The 22,158-nt window shown below is 43.4% G+C and overlaps 2 protein-coding genes across 3 annotated transcripts in view; one reads left to right on the forward strand and one right to left on the reverse strand.

The window, feature by feature from the left end:
* Positions 1 to 8,783: 8,783 nt before the first annotated feature.
* Positions 8,784 to 17,392, forward strand: dusp4 (dual specificity phosphatase 4). The gene is made up of 4 exons (XM_035389972.1): positions 8,784 to 9,337; positions 10,813 to 10,940; positions 12,214 to 12,433; positions 14,690 to 17,392. Exons 1-4 carry the CDS (start codon positions 8,962 to 8,964, stop codon positions 15,043 to 15,045), a joined length of 1,080 nt encoding a protein of 359 aa, XP_035245863.1. The 5' UTR covers positions 8,784 to 8,961; the 3' UTR covers positions 15,046 to 17,392.
* Positions 17,393 to 19,092: 1,700 nt separating this feature from the next.
* tnksa (tankyrase, TRF1-interacting ankyrin-related ADP-ribose polymerase a) overlaps positions 19,093 to 22,158 on the reverse strand; it is a 144,177-nt gene continuing 141,111 nt past the window's right edge. Inside the window, exon 28 of one of the 2 annotated variants that reach the window (XM_035389761.1) lies at positions 19,093 to 21,463. In XM_035389761.1, coding sequence (XP_035245652.1) covers positions 21,377 to 21,463 — 87 coding nt within the window. In that variant the 3' untranslated portion in view covers positions 19,093 to 21,376. The remainder of the gene's footprint in view (positions 21,464 to 22,158) is intronic. The other variant, XM_035389762.1, reaches the window with a different exon arrangement.

Raw genomic sequence — 22,158 nt, forward strand, 5'->3', positions numbered from 1 at the left:
AATTCCAGTTCGGGATTTCATTTCATTCAGGACCAGGACTGAAGATGACTCGTTGCTATATGTGTGTTGTGTAAACTACTGACTAAATGTTTTGAGCCCTAAGATGTCCACCGCTGAGAAATCATGCATGATTCACGCGAGAACAATTACCGCAGTCTTCAACACGCTTCAGCTGCAGGATTATAAATAATCTACCACACCTCCGTTCTTCGGAACTTTTTTTCCGTTACTCAGACCCGTCGTTGTTCAAACATTCTCCCCTGTCTGGCACCTGCATGCGCGACGAACCTGGCCCACCAAGAGAAGATGTCCGAGGACACGCAGATCCAGCGTGGAGAAAAAGGGGGTGCACATGTGACTAATACAGAAAAGGCATTACTCACACCCGCCGCCTCCGCGGCTCGTGCTGTTGGCGGTTTTTGAAATTCCGTTGGCGTAGCGCGAAAGCTGCCCTTAAACACTGGGCTGAGCTTCGCAGGAAAGGCCAGCGCTCTCAGAGAAGCAGCAGCGCAGCCAGAAAACCCTCAACTTCATCCCTCACGGTATCACTTCCAGCGAAAGGGCCAACTCCTCTGATCTTTCCAGAGTTTTCTTCCCTTTTCAACATTTGTGGTTTTTCAAACTTGCCCGAGTGAGGCAAGTTGGAAAGAAATCTACTTGTCCAAACCAAATTTATACTTGCCTGAATATACTGGAAAGTATACCTGTGATATGAAGTGCATAAAAAGACTGAAAGGCTATGCGATAATATTTTCTTATTATTTAATATCAGGTATCCTCAGATGCTGTATAGGTTTAGAAATGAGATGTATAGGATTAGATATTAGATATTGGATCAACTACTAATAATAACCTATTAATGTAAACAGTAGTGACATGTAGTAACAGATATCTAGCTATGAAAGTGCCTATGTCACTGTAATAGCTGAATACACGCAAACCTCAAATGTCAACATGGCTACTTGCTTCGCCATCACTAGACTCATCATAATAACTGTGAGATTTATCATTCATTTTAAGTTTTTTTTTTTCATTTTTTGTGATTAAGTAACTGTTTTTAATAACAATTATTTAGTAACAATTTGGGGCAGGTAGAAACGGAAACTACTAGCTAATTTATCTGTGCAACAACTAGGTAGCTACGCTAGTGGTGTATCCTCCTCACAGGGGCTGTGCAGTCATTGACACAAGGGGGGGCATAAAGAAATAAAGCAGGCTTTAGTAAGAGACAGAATTTTCCATGTTCCTAAATGGACTTTGTCTATGTGGAAGGCTGTACCTGTGTGTGTTCATATCCCGTTAGGGCATCCACACAGTAACAAGTATGGTAACTTATTAACATATTATTAAGGTTGGGGGCCTTTTCCAGCACCACTTGAGACAGAGGTTCCGTGCTGAATAACTCCGGTCAATAATTGAATCATCTTGTGAGAAAGCAGTAGAAGTTCCCCTGTTCTCAGAGAAGAATCTCCCTTTGAAATACTCAACGAATTCTCATATGAACAGCTAATTTAACCACAAAGGCATCAGTGCTGATAACCACTATAGATTGGCACAATAATGGGACAAACGGCTCATTATCAGGCCCAATCCATGTTATGAAGCAGGGGGTCTACTGCCCTGGTCTTGGAGAGCTGCAGGGTCTGCTGGTTCCCATTGTTATTCATAACTTCATTGATTAAGGCAGCTGATTACACAGTTACCTCACTTGGTTTCTTGGGCCTGAACTGGCTGTCGATTTTAATGTGAAAACAACAAGAAGGCCCTGCGGATCTCCAAGACCACAGCTGGGGACCCCTGTCATAAAATGGCAAGAATTTCAAATTTGACCAGGAGATAAATCTTAAATGAACTAGGGCAACTCTTCTACTCACTTTTTTCACTTCCTCCATCTTCTGCCAAATCGAATTGCATCAGCCACTGAGTCATGCAGTCAGTGTGAACAGCTGAAATGAACAGACTTCCATAGATGTTCAGTACTCCAGGGATGTTGAATCACGGGTCACTTTGACATGATGCGTGCAGCTTGAAAGAGCACATACCCTTATGATGGTCAAATTTTTTTAAAATGGTACAATTTTTACTTTTTTACAGCATGTGGTATATTGGGGTTTATTGCTTTGCAAAAAAAAAAGTTGGTTTATGGTGCCAAAAGATTCTGAAAACATTTAATTTAACTCTTTAAATTGTAGATATAGGCTACATATATTTAATGTTAAAATACAGAATTACATTGTGTTTTGTTTCACTGTGTGTTTGCAATGAACTGGTTAAACATGGAATTATGTTTATTTTTGTGAATTGGGTACAGCTGGTAAAACACACACACACACACACACACACACATACACACAGATGCATGCATGCACACACATACACACGCGCACACACACGCAACACATACACTGATCATAGCCCCACCACAGGGAGGGGGCAGACATGTAGCTGAATAAGAATTACATCCTGTGTCTGTCCATCACTGTTGACACGGATGCCTAGGGATGGCCAGCATTACAAGCACACATATCTGAAATACGCATTTGCCTGTACATGTTTCATGTTTAATACACATTGCTTTTTTAGTTTGATGATTCATGCCTGGTTTATATGCCACCTGCAAAGCAACTGAAACCTCCTCCATTTTGACTATAGCTCATAGGTGCATTTATCTGGGAGGTATTTTGTGTTTGTGTAATAAGTACATTTGAGTATATTTCTGCCCCTAACTGCTCACCCCCACCATTACCCCCCCCCCCCACAAACACACACACACACGCATTCACACACACACAGATGCACACACACCCACACGCTCACACACACACAGATGCACCCAGATCCACACACACACACACAAACACACACACACACGCATTCACACACACACAGATGCACTCACACCCACACGCTCACACACACACACAGATGCACCCACATCCACACACACACACACACACACACACACAAAGAGCTCACGTCTGTGTGGGATTAAGGCAAGCTGCGTGTTTTGACGCAGGCTTATTGAACCGAGGGGGAAGGGGAGGGGGAAAATAAGAGGGAGAGAGGGAGGGGGGGACATCCAGAGAAAGGATGAGTGGGGTGCATATTCTCTCTCCCTATTGCTATCTCTCTCTGTCTGTCAGTCTCTCTCCTCTTCTTCTGGTGACTCATACCCCACCCAGAATGTGAAACGCTGGCTGTTTATCATGCCAGAAAGAAAGAGAAAAAGAGAGAGAGAGAGACAGAGTGAGAGAGAGAAAGAGAGAGTTAATTAATTTGTAGGTTATTTTGTTTTCCAGAGCCTCCCTCCACACAGCTGAGGAATTCCACTCTCCTCTCCCTGCCTCAGGGGGTGTCCCACGCGGGGTGGCATGGAAACAGGGGTGACGTCACTGACCCCCCCCCCCCCCCCCCCCGTCAGACACCTCTGCTTTCTCCCCACACCCTCTGTATGTGTCAATCTCCCCACCACTACCCCTCCCAATTCGGTTGCCATGACAGCCGTGATTTACCAAAGGTCCCCTGACAGCCTTTCAGTGCTGAATGACAGGCGTGTGGATGACCACACGAGCAGAACACATGAAACCCCCCCCCCAGCCCTCCTCCCCAGCTCCCACTGTTTCCAAAAATGCGTGCATGAAATATGTATTCCCATGTATGTTTTTCATATCCAACAAGGCATACTTCCCCCCATTTTTGTATAATTTATACCTCTGTAATACTTACAACACCGACGCCCCCACCATTTCAGCTGCGGTTCGCAGGTGCGTTCATTTTGCAGGTAAGAGGATACATTTGGGGTAATTTTGCGCCTCCCCGCTCGTATCACAAATAAAACTGATTGTGCTCATCTGGAATGCGGCTCAGCTCGGTGTGGCTGGTGTGAGATGGAAGGCGACAGGGACGCGAGCGGCCGGAGAGAGAGAGAGAGAGAGCGACCGCTCGCTCTGTTCCTCACCTGGGTGACGGATGGTGTGTGCGACCGAACCCTCATTAGATCAGACATGCATTTGCTCACCGACATAATGAACCTTCTATCATAGCATCCAGTGTGTCCTCCTGATAACCCTGATTACAAAACTGCCTGGAGAGGGCTATATTATATACTATGAATAATTGTATACAATATAGGTAATATTAGCATATCTATGGAAAAGGGGTGTGCGGTGTGATGAGCTCTGCATCACACTGTAATTCTGCTTTTGTGTTGCACGTTTATTATGATCATTACCACAGGACAGAAATGCAGACTGAATTTCTGTGTGATGTTAAGATGATCACACTGCATCCCCTTTTCAATCTGTCCCTTATTTTATCAGATAATCCCACTGATACACACATTCTTCACACAGAGACCTGGCTAGATTGCCACACAAGAATGTCTCTCTTTAAGTGAAAAGCACACAACACAAGGCAAGTTGTTGAAGTAAAACACTTGCGTTAAAGCCTTTGGCTGATTTTTCATGCTGATTTTTTTTTTCATGGTATATAATAAATAGTTACAATATCATGAAACAGTTTTATAAAATATCACAGTTACATTTTCATGACAACAATTATTGATCTTAAAATGAATTATTCCATTTATCACAGAGGGAATGCTAAACAAACTTATTTTTCATTGAAGTATTTAGCATAAAGTACAGATCATAAAATAACACTTTTTCCAGAATGCAATAAACAGCTACACCACTCCTGTCACTGCACTGCACCAGCCCGTGACCCCCCCCCCCCCCCCCCCCGTTTGCTGTTTTTTTAAATAGATTTGCTTGGCCTCACCCTAACACAGCTGTACTCCAGGTGTGTGTACTGTCAAACAGGTTGTATGCTGTTGGATGTGTCTCCACTGCTCGAGTTTAAACAAAGTGATGGTGATTGGAACTATGCAAATGGCAACACCCTCCGACAGGAGATTGTGTCACTTTATGTAAATGTTGGAGCCTATAAGCCCCGCCCCTCCATGGGTGTGTCTCATGGCAGTTGTAGGATGTAGGGCACGAGGAGAGATTGTAGAGCTTGTTGTGTGTTTTTTTTTTTTTCAATCCTGGGATGAGCTAGCTTGGCCCACGCACAAGCTGTGCAAAAATTGTTTCACTGACCTCGACGGAAAGCTCCGGAATGTCTCTGTTGTTCGGCCATGTGTAGAGGGGGAGGTTTGATAGGCTCTCGGACGTGACGGACTGTGAGCACGTGCACGAGGGCTTAAAGAAGTCTTTGACGACCGTTACTGAATTTGTCTGTTAAGATCACCTTGCCTCAGGCCACTGAGAAACAAACACTTCCTTCTCTCCACACCGACAGGAAGCTCATTTGCCCTAGAGGCCCAGTGTGTCCGTGTTAGTAACAGTTTTTTTTTTTTTTTTTGCAAATCAATTATTCTGACTTACTTTTAATTTTCTAACCTGGCGTATAGTGCTGGTTCACTTCAGTATCGGACCACAGTACACCACTTTCACCCAAGATGCATATGTAGCCCAGCAGCAGCTGTATGCCTTTATAAAGGAAAAATGTCTCATAAGATAGATACTTTAACAAATTAAATAATTGAGAGCAGAAGTTTGCATAAATCCTAAAATGGATTGGTCCTAGTTGTGCAGCCCTTCTACAGGTTGACCCAACAGTGTCTAGATTAGACACTAAGAAAAAATCTGCTGTTTTGAGCACTAGGGCAAATGTTACAAAGAGAACATTTCGATTGAAATCCACTTCTAGTTTCTTAATATTAACAATAATAATAATAATAATAATAATAAGCATTTGAAAATAAATTTCAGCTAGTGTGTTCTGCGGGATAAAGCACTCAACTATTTGATGATATTTTCAGGGCTAATTTGTAAATGTTTGACATGACCAACCAAAACCCTTTCCCTGTGGTTTTAGTTTATCATGGTGAAACTCAAGATGTTTTTTTTTTCTGGATCAGACTAATTACAAAAGCCACATGAATAACCGGGCAGACATCTGGAAACTGACCACAGGGCAGGCGATAACATGGAAAAAATGATAGATTACTGTGCATTTGATAATGAGCTACATGTCTTAATGCTGATATGAAAGATAGTCACGCAGATGAGATTAATGGGTTTTTTTCTACAAGGCAGCCAGAATGCTGCAAGCCATCGCTGTGAGAGAAAAAGAGAAACAATGGGGTTTCCAGTAGAAAGATAACTAAGCTCATCATCCCCTCTCTATTATGAGAAATCTATGAATGGCTTGCAGGCAGCACTTCTGAGCTCTGGGAATAGCAAACTACTTCCAAATGCAACTAAAGTCATCTCAGTTCTGTTGTGCCGCACAGAAAGCACACCTCCACTGTATATCAAAGAGGGAATCCACTCTACACCAGAGAGGGAACCCACAGTACACCAGAGAGAGAATCCACTGTGTACGAGATAGGGAATCCACTGTATACCAAAGAGGGAATCCACTGGAATCCCACAGAGAGAATCCACTGCAATCCCTTAGAGGGAAACAAAGGCAGTTGGGACTCTTATTGGGGTTCAACAAAGTAAGCTTATATGTAAATAAAACCGTCCCTTTTTACACACGGCATACGGCTGTTTGGAGTATTAGTAACACGAAAGGTAGGTAATCCACCACAGGCAGACATGATAACACAGGATTTTAAAAATTTGTTATGGGATTTTAAAAAATTACAAATCAAGACTGCTAGAAAAGAACAGACACACGAACGTTCAAACTGTCCTCAACAGTTACTGTTTCAAATTTAGGAAGGAGCTCAGCAAACCAACCTGGAATTAAACGGCTCTGGAGTAATTCAAGAAGCCAACGGTTTCTGTCAATAAAACACAGAGGAACAATTAACTCAGCCTGACATGATGCCATTTACACCCTCCTGGGGATCAGTCTTAACTGTGCATTGTGATGCATTTCACTCCAGGATTTGAACCTCTGTCTAAATGGATTCGCCCAAAGGCAGAGGTGGCTTTAGAGTTATCAATCAATCAATCAAATTTTATTTGTATAGCGTATTTTACAGCAGTTGTCACAATACGCTTTACAGACAACCCTGGCCGAAACCCCCACAGGAGCAAGCCTAAGGCAACAGTGGCAAGGAAAAACTCCCTGTGGCAGATGGGAAGAAACCTTGGAAGGAACCAGGCTCAGGGTGCTGACTGGTGACCAACATGTCAGTCAGTTTTATAAGGTTCATGATGTGGCTCAGATGATGGGTGGGGCCAGGTGGCGGTGATGGGGAACAGCAGGTGGCGGCAGATGTGAGCAGGGTGGAGGCAATGACGAAAGAGGGGCTGGACCGCAAAGGTGGGGGAGACCAGACGACTCTCGAAGCACTCTCGAGGGTTGGGGCAAGAGCCCCGCCGGCAGCGTGGGGAAGAGGGTAGAAACGGCAATTAGGGAATTTGCAATATAGCAGACAGTGGGTAAAGTGGCAGTAGTATGTATCGGGGGGACCCCACCAGGAGTAATATATGGCTGCATAGCTACTAGGACAGGGATGGAGAGCCCATGCAGTCATGAGGGGTGGACAACCATACCCGCCTATCAAGAGCCAGCCCATGTAAAGTCGGGTCACAACTGAATGACAAGTGACAGTAAGGAAAGGATTGCCACCTACAAAGCTCTATGACTACAGGCTTCTCGCACCCTGTCTCCAGACTATAACTGATTATAAGCCTGAGCATAGAGGTGCGTTTTTAATCTAGATTTAAATATTGAGACAGAGTCTGACTCCTTTATAAATTTTGCAGGCCCCAAGCATATTTTCTGAAAGCCTCCACAAAAAGCAAAAATAGGGCTCCCTCTTAAAACCATTGTATTCTGATCAGATGTTAGAATAAGTGCTCCAGAAAAAGTAGGCTATTCTCTTGAATTTTTTATATTTGTTATATGCAGTAAAACTGTCACACTGATTAATACATATTCCAAAGGTATCCATACAAAAATAACAAAGTGAAAAAATTATTTTGTCATTTATCACTTGACTACTCTATTCAAATGTTACTCACCACCTACTTTCTTTATAATTAACCAACCCGCAGTACCTCCTAGTCACACATAAAGCAATGCAGCTTCTGGTGATTCATTATCAGCCATTTTGTAGTCTAAGATATTACCTGCTTGGAATATTTTCTGGTAGGCTACTGAAAAGATGAGATTTCAGTTCCAAGTCATAAGACAAAGAATAACACATAAAGAGGCTTTCTATGTTCCAGTTTTCAACAGTAAATTGAACTGGATATGGGAATACCAAGACTGTTAACAGGGATTTTGTCCTGTTACCGACAGACAGCAGTTTAGTCGCCGGTAGCAACAGCATCGACTTTAGCCTTTTGCCTTGTCTGTTTTGCCGCTGTGTTTACTATAGGAAGCGTTTTACAGTATTTGCCCACACATCGCAATAAGACACGGCAGATGTCTAAAATGACGCTTACCAACGTTTCAATTAAATAGTCTATCACAAGCCGCTGTGGGTATTCTCGTTATTGTATCTGTTTTTCATTTAAAATGATAGATAATAACATCAAATATTTGGCAGAATTACTACTGTTACAATAATGGTAACAGGGAGGGAAACGAGAAAATAGCCTTATACAATAACGCGTACAAACTGGCCGCTTTTAAAAGAATTCGTAAAGCAGTAATTTACATGTTTGACATAGGCGATTTCCACATTCTGAACCCGTTCATTGATCGTTGACTTTTTATGAATGAAACGAAAGACAGAAGGGTTAATGAATGGTACTCGTAGAGTACGTCAGCATGGCGTCACTATCCTTTTATGGAGCTTGCGACTGGAGCTCCATTCATAAAAAGGAAGGTGAGGTGACTGCTTGCGATAGTAATCCTCTCAGGAGAAAAACAACGCCACAGCGAAAAGGACCTGCGTATGATAGATGAGCGCTCGTCCTTTGTTTTTGAGTGTTTTTATACTGTTTGAAACGAAACATTTTCGGTTTTTGTTGCGTATGCTTGCGTGACATGGTAACGATGGATGAACTTTGTGAAATGGATTGTAACGTTTTGAAACGGCTGCTGAAGGACGACAGCGGGAAATGCCTGGTTTTGGACTGCAGATCCTTCTTGGCGTTCAGTGCCGGGCACATCCGCGGCTCGGTGAACATCCGCTGTAACTCAATCGTGCGCAGAAGAGCAAAAGGTTCCGTCACTTTAGACCAAATTCTATCGGGTGACGAAGAGGTCAAAGCCCGATTTAAATCCGGACTATACTCAGCCGTTATTCTGTACGACGAGAGGACGCCAGATGCTGATGCGATTAAAGAAGACAGCACAATAACATTGGTTCTTAACGCGTTATACAGGGATACGTTCGGGACTGAAATCTATCTACTGAAAGGTAAAACAGCCAGCCCATTGATTGACCATGATAGTTGCCTATTACCATTTAGCTGTGTGTAGTGGAGGGGATTACCTTATTTGACCAACTGTTAAAAGGAGATGGTTTAAATGGATTAAAACAATGATTTCAATAATTTACTGACATTTCCAAAAGAATAGTAGAGAAAATCGCTCCCTACTTTCTAAATATCTGGGACATTGCAGAGAAAAGATGTCATCTCTCTATTTGTAACCAGTATTTTTTTTTAAATATGTCACATATCGAAGAATAGCAACATTTCATAAAAATCCACAGACCATCATTGTGGCTACATTTGTTCCACATCCATTTATTTTAAATGGTGTTGGAAAACGCAGTCCAAACGAATGCGCACCAAAACAATGATGTAATGCGGATGGCCGCAGCGGGGGAAGCATTCAATGCGGTAACTTTATTTGATCCAGACCTAAATACATTCTGTACTATAGGCCTACACACCGCAGTCGCAACGGCGAACCAGTGTACTGAAAAATAGGCGAATACCATTTGACATGAAAGACTACTTGCTAGTAGCCAACGGATGAACGGGGAATTAGGCGAGCTTCACAGAGAAAAGACAAGATCCAAATTATTTGCGGTGAAAATGTAAAAAATTCTTGTCTGAATCGCCCATTGATGTATTCCATTCCAACATCGAATGTATAGGCCTACAAATTGTTTGACAGCTTTTCATTTGTGTGTTTAGCATTGTACTTAATTTTACAGCTTTTCTGTAATTGAATTTAAAATAACGGAATTGCAGCCTACCAACAGCAGTAATTGCTAGCAGTCACACTTTACTGCAGATCATATTCTGAAGAGTTATTATCTTCAATTCTTTGCCCCCTCCAATGAAAAATAATACCAATATTGACTTATATGAACGTCAGATAACAACGTCAAATATTGCACACCATTGTACAGTAGCTATCTGGGTAACAAGTGAAAGGTTCACAAATTTACGCACACATTCAAGCTCGCGCGCACACACAGGGACAATTTCCGTCAACGAATCAGAAACAATGTCTTCAGTAAATGTAGTTTCTTTTTAATTTCTTTCAGAAAATCGTGGTCCCCCGTCAAATGCATGAGTGTTAAACGACCTTCTAACAATTCAGTTCCTATTTCTTAAGAGGATGTAGACACATTATGAAATACTCCTGCAACATAATGTTAAAAAGTAACAATTGCTATTGGTAATTGTGGTTTTCTGTGGTATGCATTCAGCTGTATAAACATAAAAGCCGTTACACAGCAGTAATGACACTGAAACGTAGCTGCAAGTAGTATTATATTGATATAGTCTATACCTGTAAGACACGAACCTCCTAGAAGTTGAAAGGAAATTGATCTGCTGCCTACATTTGCAAAATAAATATGTATGTAATAGTGTTATATGATGTTGGCGAGTTAATCGTTAAAACACACTCAAAATGTTTTTCTTCTTTTCACAGGCGGATACGACAGATTTTTCACCCAGTATCCTGAATTCTGTTTAAAAACCAAAACGTTGTCCACCTCATTGTCGCAGTCCAGTCTGGACTCAAGCTGTTCCTCCTGTGGAACCCCGCACCACGATCAGGTATTTTAACTGCCCTCCCTCCCTCTCTGTCTGTCTGTCTGTCTGTTTGTCTGTCTCCAGTGTGAGGTCGGCCGCATGTCCGGTGTTGAATGACACGAAATGGCTCTCTTGATTTAGGTCATCCGTTTTTGTGCTTCCTGTTGGATAACAGCCCTCCCAGCAGGCCTTTTCAATGCCCGCACGTAGCCTCCGGGGTCGCTGGTGTGATGGACAGTAATTCCGTTCGCAGCTGTTTTACGCATCGACCATTTCCTATCGTTAGGTTTTGTAAAGGAGCAACCTCTGACATAACGAGAAAAAATCGATGCAATCTCTTCCAGTTCGCCATTTCTCATCTACCATAAAGTCAGTCTGTATTTTGCGTCTAAGCCTTGTATTCACTTATAGGCTACTACATATGTCGGTTATTAGAGAAATGGCATTAATAAATAGCGAACCATTTACTAAATCAGCGTTAAAGAAAATTGGAGACAGAAATGATCTAATTCAGTTGTGATATTAGCTATAAATACACATTATAATCTACGCACTGTGCCCATCCCCTTGCTTTTGAATCTTAAAAGAATATCTGCTTTCAAATATGTACACAATTTTTGCATTCAATGTACCTGAAAGACTTAGTGGAGGGTAAACGGAGCCAGGCAGTGACGCATTTAAGGCCCGTGGAGCGTGTTGCGCAGGGGTCTCCAACCCTGGTTCTGTAGAGCCGCAGGGTCGACCGGTTTATGTTTACTCCTTCAGATCAACAACCAATCAAACCCCGCAGCTCTCCTGGACCAGGATTTGTAGCCCTGATATAGCCAATAAATATGAAAAAACAAATATATTTAATGTAAATTAAACTGCATCAAGAATATCCATGTGCCAATTTGATGCAAGAAAATGACTTAAGCAAGCCCAGTGCTGTATGACTCCATTTTGAACAGTGTGTGTGCAGTTTTCCGGGGGTGTGTATTAATAGAATGTCTACACCATACATTTCCCGTGCTTGGATGAATTAATACATATGTGTATTGGACTGTCTTTTTGAATATTTAAGGCAACACACTGTAAGGACATTTATTACTTGGGTAAAAACCCTCATCCCAAAGTTTCAGTATATGAAAACATACCTGTAGACTGTAAGCTGATCTCTGAGCTGAAAGGATGAGTGTGAAAACTGATCTCGGTCCAGCCAGAGCACATACTCTGAGCTGGAGGGAGGAGAGTATGAGCTGATTCCAGTACAGTACCTGTGAGTGGGGCGCATCCTGAATGTGTGTGACTCTTGCAGGCCGGTCCTGTGGAGATCCTGCCCTTCCTGTTCCTGGGCAGCGCCTACCACGCTTCCAAAAAGGACATGCTGGACGGCATGGGCATCTCGGCCCTGCTCAACGTGTCTTCAAACTGCCCCAACCACTTTGAGGGCGTGTACCAGTACAAGTGCATCCCTGTAGAGGACAACCACAAAGAGGACATCAGCTCCTGGTTCATCGAGGCCATAGAGTATATCGGTAGGTAAATTTGCGTCTTGCTCCTGTACGATGAATGCCATGAAGCAATTCGGAGTGAGTGTCATGGTCTTCCGAAGGAGACACATTTATACAGTGTGGGTCAGACTGAAAAGTAAATACACACAAATAATTATAGCAATAATAATAAAAATAACAATAATCCATTAAATAATAATAAAACAATACCAATCAATAGTAGTAATATAATAATAGTAATAATAATAATAATAATAAACAATACAAATCAATAACATTAATAATGATAATAATAATAATAATAATAATAGTCTTTGACATATGGACAGACTGTGCTGGTTCAGAGATATGGTGAGGACCTCAGAGGTATAAGGCGATCAGAACAGTATGGCTGTGTAGTGCACTGATGTATCCCATTTCTCTCTGGGTGTGGGGCACGAGGCACAGATGGCCCGGGCCTGATTTCTAATTAACGAGCAAATCTGAAGCACCCACTGCACAGACATCGCGTATCGGCTATAAATGTAGATTATTACTGCGCAGATGTGGACATCAGAGCAGGAAGTGGTCCTTAATTCATCATTCCTGGAACAAGCGAAGGGGAACGCGTGGTCTTTGTGATGATAATTCAGGCAGTCCCGTGGAAGGTGCAGTATGTTTAATGTTCCCGAGTGTGAGCGTGCTGGGTGAGGGAGGACCTGAGTTTGCAGGCTCCCGAAATCACACAGCTGGAGACTCAAAAGGGGGATGATTCTGGACAATTACCCTTGGGTACAGTCCACCAGACTCCCGCTACAGCATCTGCAGTGGCCCTGCTGCATGTAAATGCTTTCCTGATATATGTACTGACACAGACACAAACAGAAATACACACACACACACACACAGTACCGTGACAGAGCCTCTTTCTGAAATCCTATTAGCTCCCCTGTTCGGTCGGCACGCTGCCAGCCTCCCTGTGCCGGCTGTGCCTCGCTTCTCACTTCCTCTTTAATTAGCAGCTCGTTATCCTCAGGAGAGCCCTGGCGCACGCGCGCGCGCGTGTGTGTGTGTGTGTGTGTGTGTGCGTGTGTGTGTGTGTGTGTGTGCGTTTGTGTGCGTTTGTGTAAGCGTGTGTGTGTGTTTGTGGGGTGTGAAACAGATGCAGCCCAGGCTAGTCACTAGTTACATTTCAAAAGTGTTTCTAACACCTATGTGATCATTTGTAGGGAACAATGCATTTCCCTCAGGCTGGGTCTCATAATCAGTGAATATATTTAAAGCTGAATGTTACATACATGCAGAAATATCTTTATCTCAGTAAGCCCCTTCCAGTCGGAAGATCTCTTACCTCCAGGCCATGTCTATTTTAAAGCTTTTAAAATGGGGCTTAGAGTAATACAGGAATGAATCTCAATGAGAGTTTCAACTTCATGCACTGAAAATGAAAGTTCAGGTCAGATATTCTGACACAATATATTTCCACCATTGAGATGTTTTGTGCAGTAGAGAAACCAAAAGGAAAACAAGCCCCGCATATTTAAGCTGGTCACTCCACTAAAATGGCATCCTCCACTGAAGCTTCACCATCCACTGAATGCATTAGTGAGCAAAACCTTTGGTCTTCTAGTTACGGTTTTGTTTTATTCATCTATCACAGTGACATCAACTCTGTGCACAAACCCCTGTCTGTATTAATTGATGGTGTAGAGAGGTTTCCACCCTGGACTGCAATAATGTCTGTCTTTGCCTAGTCCAGAAATAAGGCGGTGCTCAGGATGTGCGTTATGGCCAATGGGGTGTGGGGTGGATGGGTGGTAGGCAATAAATAGGGTGTGGATGGGTGGGGGCAGCCAATAAAATGAGACAAAGGACAAAATGAGGGAGTGTTAAAAAAAAAGAAGTTAACCTGAGGCTGAAGCATCACACTTCCTGATATTTTCTGTATAGCCCAGCTCTGATAAAATCTGGCGACAGCAGACAAACAAGTAAACATTAGATTACTGTGTAAAGACTGAGTTCACATCAAAATGGCAGCCAGAACAACATAGGCTATGAGTCAGCAGTGCCGTGAGTGTCCTCTTTAACTCACGGCTTTAACTTTGTCCTGTTGAACCTTGGAGAATTAGGCAGCCATCAGTAGAGGATGTCAAAACGAACACGAGTTTCTGCTGAAAACATCCTAAAGCTATCTCATTGGCTAATCACCTTTTTTTTTGCATCTTAACTAGGCTTAATTCGTTTGAATTTGTAGTAACACTGACCCCGCCCCCCCTTGTTTTTTTTTTTCTTGCCCTGCAGACTCTGTGAAGGACTCAAACGGGCGCGTGCTGGTCCACTGCCAGGCGGGGATCTCGCGTTCGGCCACCATCTGCCTGGCGTACCTGATGAAGCGGAAGCGCGTGCGTCTGGACGAGGCCTTCGAGTTCGTCCGCCAGCGTCGCAGCATCATCTCGCCCAACTTCAGCTTCCTGGGCCAGCTGCTGCAGTTCGAGTCCCAGGTGCTGGCCACGTCCTGCGCCGCCGAGGCCGCCAGCCCCAAGTCTTCCGCCACGCCCACCTCGCCCTTCGTCTTCAGCTTCCCCGTCTCCGTGGCGACGCAGCCCAGCAGCCTGTCGTACCTGCAGAGCCCCATCACCACCTCTCCCAGCTGCTGACGGCCTCGCGCCGGGACAGACGTACGGATGGACGGACGGACGGACAGTGTCCATGCGGCATGAGAGACCCGTGCCAGTAACGGTTCTTTTGTCTACGCGTCCCAGAATACCTGGGACGGCTGGGGGTATTTGAGGAAGGGAGTGGCCCTCTTGGTTTGACAGAAGCAGGCAAAAAAATAGTGTGAGAGAGAGTGATAGACAGAGAAAGATAATGTGTCCTTAACAACAGAAGGCAATGCTAATATTACCCAAATTAACCATCTCTTTCTCCTTGGTCAATTTTGGGCACAAACATTTAAATTTCTGGGTAAAAGATCTGAGGATGAAAGCACTTTCAGAGGGGAATGGACTGCAGCAGTTCCAAAAGACAATGACCCTTTCTGTATTCTGAAAGCTAAGGTAAATTTAGTCAACGTGGGCTAGAATTCCTCCGCTGTAGAACCATAATACCTTCATCCGATGTCCGTTCATTTCCATTTCCCACGGCTTGCCTCTTCCCGCCGTCGTTAGTCGACGAAGAGCGGTGTGAGTGGGAGTTCTATTAATTCCTTGTATAAACCGGAGTTAACTCGCGTTTCCTGGCAGGAAGCGGCTCTTGCTTCTGACAGGTGCGGGTGCAGCATTCCACCTCCTATTTCAGGCTCCTCCGGTCCTGCCTGCTTCTCTCAAAATAAAATAAAAAAATCGTCCCTCTTCAGTCTCTTCCGCCGGAGGACGGACGGAAGATAAATAACGGAACGAGAACTTTGGAGGAGAAAGGGTCTGGCTGGGCGCCAAAGCGCGGTTTCCCAGAAGGTGCCAAATAAGGGACTGGGGTTTTGCGTAAGGCTGCCGGGGAGGGCGTAAAGTGACGTGGTAGCGGTCAAATCCGCAAATACTGGGAAGTGTGTTGGGGGACGTCACGGTGGTCATCTGATGTTGCATGTAGCCGCCACAGAAGAGCTTAAGTGGGAAGGTAGCCTTTCTTTTTTGTTTAATTTGTCAGTGCCTTGTTCAGAGAAGGTACAGGACGTTTTCAGGAGCTCTCCGTTGACGTTTTTTTAAATCCGGAGAAACAGACTGACAAACGGTTTGGGACTCTGAAGCAATGACACGTTTTTCGAACTGGCAATATGGACGTTTTTTCCAAGGGTAACATTTTATTTTCGAATCTGAGCAATACCCATTTTCAAGTTTTCACCAAAGCACTATAATGTATTCCTCCTCCAAAATGTTTTCTTTTTTAAACTCAATATTTATTTTAGAATTTGTAAGATGAGTCCTAAAATCTTGTTGACGTTTTTAGTCTTTACAAAGGGGAAACTCACAAATTCGGAATGTGATCTGTCCCTATTCGAAGAATCAGAGAAGACGCAGTCACCTCTGTGAGAAGGTACTGATAACAGGACAGTAATACTCCATATAAACACAGAACTACACAGACTTACATAAATTCATTATTAGCAGATAATGCTAATTCAACTTGGGAATGAAAAGTGTCATATTCCCATGAATACCTCTTTCCTGGAATCTGCTGTACAAAATGAGCATCAAATCTGTAAATATTTATGAAGTGACATGATAGGGTCCAGTGCGATAGTCCCTTATTTAAAACACATTTCATCCTGAAGAAAAAATATCCAATTCAATAATTTAAAACTGCCTCATTCTAACCAAGGCACACAGATCCCCTGAACACTGGCTAGTCCACCACTGTAAACAAGGAAACTCGCTGCACAGGCGATCATAATGGCAACAGAAACTACACTCAGATTCAACGCTCAGTGATGTCACACTGAAACGGTTGGAACCTGCTGGCTTAATTTTTGGCCTTTGGTCTTCCTGAAATGTTTGTTGTTTTTCCGTTGAATGTTTTTTGAGACACAGCTCTGTAAAAGAAATTGCATATGAATCCAAATTGCCACCCTGAAGTGCTGGGCTGGTCCAAGGCAAAAGGTTGAAATGTGAGGATTCTTTTTTTTTTTTTTTTTTTTGTTATTTCGAAAAATGTTGGCACCTTTTACATAGCACTTTTAAGTGAGGCAATATAATTTTACATTGATTTGCACATCACTACAAGAACAGGAAGCTGAATACCTTTTTTAAAATTTATTTTACACCCATGTATTAAAAGTGTTCAAGCTGTTCATGAGTTCAGAGTATGGAAATCTACTTAAAAGGTGTACAACTGTCAAAAAATCATTGAATAATGCAATACTTTATATCTGTGTCAAGTGAAATGTTATTGTCCAAATTCCCATGGCAATATCATTCATACATTTCTAACCTTTTCCTTATTTTTGTTATATGGTATGTTTTATTTATTTCTTGAAATCCATTTAAATATAAAACTTTTTTAAATAACTGAGAGACTCCAGTGTTTTATTATGCTTGGTCATTTACATTCAAATTTTATTTTGGGGTATTTCGGAATAACCCAGGTTAACTGCATAGATATTTGCAATATTATGCCATATTTATATTTAGTGATATAAAATCTGAAATTTGAAGCAGTGAAAAAAAATTGGTCACAATCACATTGAACATGATACGGTCTCAATATATTTCAGGGGCGTCTGCAAATGAACATCCAGTACTCCTCCCACCAAGATAAAAACTGATATCCTACATTTTCTGTGCAGGACTGCCCTCAGGTGGTAGCTTATTTAATGGCATCGACATACACAGAGAATACTGATTGAAGGCAGGCAAAACAAATTCATTTCTCTGCTGCAAGACTTTAGAAAATAGTATTAGAAAATTCTGGATTTTTAAAACGGCTAAAGGAGGGAGAATTCCACAGTGGATCAGACCTACTTAGCAATACAAACCGTAGATTTGTCTGCCTCTGGGGTTATGGAGAATAGTTTGTCACAAATAAGCCTTGCATGACGTTGAGAGACATAATGCCATTCACCCCTCACAATATGAAGTAGAGTACACACACAACAGCAGTATGTACTCAGTGGAATTTAAAGAGTTAAGTTTACCCTCAAAAACAAATGTTCAGATCAATTTTAATAACCCCCCTGTACTGGAAAAAAAAAACAAACACTCACCACACACATTTTCTTCTAAATCATATTAGCAAGTCTGGTGTCCAGAATAAATATTTCATATGACATCAGGGATTTGGAATGGGCCTTCTGATTTATTCTGTGGCATTTTCTGACAAGCCAAGTGCAAAGCAGGGCTTCAAGGCATGGGTCTTCTGCACTAGTTAAAAGGTTTAGATTCAGATAATTTCACACTGTAGTAACAACACCAATATATCATGATCCATTATTTTCTTTTCTTTTTCTTCCCGGACTGCAATGTGAGGTCTGCATGGTTTAGGGCACAAGCAATGCATTATGGGAGATTGTGGTTTTGGTAAGATGAACAAAGTTGCACAGAAAAAATGTTATTTTAGTGAATTACATTTGGAAGAATCGATGCATCTGAAACTATGAATCGATGGATCTGAAACTATATACTGTTCTATTCATATATAAAAGGACAACACTTAAATAACCTAAAACAGCACCACCTGCTTGCTCTGCTCTGTACTCAGTAGTCTCTACAGTGATCAGAAATGCCGTTTTTGTTTTTCTAACAGTTGGCAGTAACAGATGGCGCTGATATATTAAACTTCCTTGCTTTTTTTTCCCAAACCGCCCTCCATCTTAACTGTAATCAATCTTCTTAAGTTCACAGTAAATCTATACCAGGTCCCCAAAGATGGGGAAATTACCAGTGCATTGGCTCTGATGCCTTGGGTTTCAGCCCGTAAGTGGTTACAGGAGCATTTGAGAGTGCAAGCGTTGCATAAAAGCCTAGCCACAGTGCCAGCCTGCTATAAAACAGACAGCCTTATTCCTCTGTCATCCTTACAGGACTCACACTCATCCCCCAGGCCGCTCAGACACAGAATTTGTCTCATCGCTGGTGTCACTCACGAACCTGTTATCTCTATAAAAACTACTGTCACCTGAAGAAAACGCCTTTGCCAGCGCAGGCTTCTGTTCAGAGCCACACTCTCACCAGCACACACCGCATTTAAAAAAGGGAAGACAAACAGGCGGAGGCTGAAGTGTTGTGTACTTTATTAAGACTGGTTTACAGCGCTGAGGAGTGTAAGTACAGATCAGTTCTGATAAACAAGTCGAAGGGAGATTTAGTTTCATCCTCGGAGAAAAAGAATCAGCGAGGAGAAAAAAAAAAAAGAAACAGAAAGAAATGAACATTTGTCAGAGTGAGCGCTGGTGGTGGTGGTGGGGGGGGGGGGGGGAGCAGGTATCCGGCCAATCACTCTAAGTAGGAGCTTACGAGGCCTGGGCGGCTCGCCAGAGGAGACGGGAGCGCACCAGTATCAGCCAATCTCGAAAAGGCGATCGGTGATGTCGCCAGCCGCACTGTGTCCCGCGCTCACCTAATTCCATTACTCCCAGCTTTATAAGGTCACTTCCTGTGAGTCAAGTTCCAAAGCTTTGTCACCCTGACCTCAAGGTTGAACTCCACGCCGCCCGGGCACAAATGCCTGTTTCCACGGCTACGGCTACCTGAAGGTATCTCTGTCAGGGGGGAGGAGTTAGGGGAGGAGCCATGGACATATCAACAGTATTTTAATCTTAAGGTCCAAACCTGTTAATGCTGTAACAGAGGTTAGAATCAAGCCCCAAACCTGCTAATGCTGTATACGAGGTTAGAAATACAACAAAATAAGAAAACAAATTGCACTGGAACGAATATGGATCCTGACTGTGACAGACAGACAGACATTTCTTTCCTACATTTAATATTTATACAAAACCAGAGAGAACCAAAAAAAAAGACGACTACTCAACCCAGACAACCAAGCTATTCCTTCTTTGTAAATGGGGGAAAAAAAGACCCAAGGAGGAAAAACCCCACTTCATATACAGTACTAATAAAGTCAAACCTTCATCAGTAAACAACATCAAAAGCTTTACAAAGGCAGTCTTTTACACAAGCTGTACATTAATGGACAGAATTTTTTTTTCAATAATGTCATTTTCAGTTAATTTCAAATAACTTAAATCTTTCCTGTTTAAAAGTGCAAATCCTTTAAAACATGAGTGTTAGGTCGGTAAGATGACAGCGACGCAGACTATGGCACTCCAACGTCTCCGCTTCTCCCTCGCGTTCTTCCGTGGAACGTTCCTTCCTTCCGGCTTGCAGTCTCTCCAAAACCTTTCCAGATCCTCTCATAAAAACTCAAAATGGAGGGAAAGTAACTGGCAACACCTGGTCTTTCTCTCAAGGAAAGGGAGGACACTTAATATATAAAAAAAACTTAAAAGAAACTGATTTAAGCGATGAAATGTTAAGTGTGAGTTAAGGTCCCGACAGTTCAAACTGTGCCATGGTCCGTTTTACAGCACATAGAGTTCCCTAAAAATAAAGTCTGGAATAAAACTCATGTCCATCACAATAAAACAGAAGAAACCAAAGCCATGAGGGTCAAAGCAGGTGTAATGCTCTGTATGGGCTCTGACTAACAGACACATGTGGGGCCAGGTCAAACAGAGAGCTGGGGTACCAGGAGGGGTAGTAACATATGGATAAGAGGGACAGTCTCCTTCCTAGAAGCAAAGACAGGTGAGCTCCAGCTATTAACTCTGATGGCGATGGGTAGATGCCACTTCCTCCTAATACTCATAGGAAGTACACACCAACCACCATCTGCATTGTTGTACTGATTGTTACCAGCACACTGTGCGATTGGTGGAGCTCCTCTCCATTTTATACAAGTTGATGTCTTGCCTGTCTTGTCCCTGTTTAATTATCACTGAGTGGCAGAGCCTCTGTCATGAAGTCCACAGTTTCGGGGGAGAAGGGGGGGAAGTGAAGAATTCAGGGGTCAGAGGTCACTGGCAATCATCACAGTATTCCAAAGATGCACCGTTATCTCTGTGCTAGAAGGGAGTGCGCTCCTTTGATCGCCTAGCAACTCATACCTTCCAAAGAACATTATAGGTGGGGCAGTTGTTCAGGAGACACGCTCTTTATCCAAACTTTGGGATGCCGGGGCATCAGAGTGAGATAGAAAAAGAGAAATTAGAACAGGTGAGAGTGAGAGCTGATCACATCAGAAGGCAACTCTGAGTGAACGCTCTGACAGAGGAGAGGGAGAGAGGGAGAGAGGGAGGGAGGGAGAGAGGGAGGGGAAGCTAGGCTGCTGGGCACAGGGGAACCCTTCATGTTAAAAACAAACAAAAAAAAGATAAAAGTAAGAGAGACAGAGTGACAGGAGGGGCGGGCTGGGCCCTGAATGTGAGAAGTGTTCAGTAACAGTCTCTGCGGTTCTGCTGGTCCGGTCTGGTCCGGGCCGACCCGGCGGCGGGCGGCACTAGGACTTCTGCTCGGCGCCGGCGCCGGCCTGGGGGCTGCTCTCGGGCTTCAGGATCTGGTACGTTATCAGGTACTCAGGGTAGGCCTGTGGAGCCAGGAGACAGGAACCAATGAGAGCCACAGCAACAACCTGTCACACGCCAGAGGACTACAACTCCCAGGAGCTCCCCACACTGCTGCTCACTGAGTCAGCCTCGCAGGCCCCGCTGATACCTCACTGCTACAGGTGCCGTCTGACAGAGTTGGTCTGCAGATGAGGTACTCAGTACACTGGTAATGTATGACAAAGCTGGTCTGTAGATGAGGTACTCAGCACATTAGTCCTTTCTGACACAGCTGGTCTGTAGATGAAGTACTCAGGACACTGGTCCTGCCTGACAGAGCTGGTCTGTAGATGAGGTACTCAGGGCACTGGTCCTGTCTGACAGAGTTGGTCTGTTGATGAGGTACTCAGTACACTGGTCCTGTCTGACAGAGCTGGTCTGTAGAAGAAGTACTTAGTACACTAGACCTGTATGACAGAGCTGGTCTGTAGATGAGGTACTCAGTACACTGGTCCTGTCTGACAGAGCTGGTCTGTAGATGAGGTACTCAGGGCACTGGTCCTGCCTGACAGAGCTGGTCTGTAGAAGAAGTACTTAGTACACTACACCTGTATGACAGAGCTGGTCTGTAGATGAGGTACTCAGTACACTGGTCCTGTCTGACAGAGCTGGTCTGTAGATGAGGTACTCAGGGCACTGGTCCTGTCTGACAGAGCTGGTCTGTAGAAGAAGTACT

Source organism: Anguilla anguilla, chromosome 14 (genome assembly GCF_013347855.1).
Source record: "Anguilla anguilla isolate fAngAng1 chromosome 14, fAngAng1.pri, whole genome shotgun sequence".
NCBI lineage: Eukaryota > Metazoa > Chordata > Actinopteri > Anguilliformes > Anguillidae > Anguilla > Anguilla anguilla.

What these genes read in the sequence shown, in the direction of transcription:
- dusp4 (XM_035389972.1), top strand. Translation starts at nt 8,962, where the DNA reads ATGGTAACGATGGATGAACTTTGTGAAATGGATTGTAACGTTTTGAAA. An exon ending in TGAAATCTATCTACTGAAAG is followed by an intron (nt 9,338 to 10,812) that starts GTAAAACAGCCA and finishes TTCTTTTCACAG; the next exon opens with GCGGATACGACAGATTTTTC. An exon ending in CGAGGCCATAGAGTATATCG is followed by an intron (nt 12,434 to 14,689) that starts GTAGGTAAATTT and finishes CTTGCCCTGCAG; the next exon opens with ACTCTGTGAAGGACTCAAAC.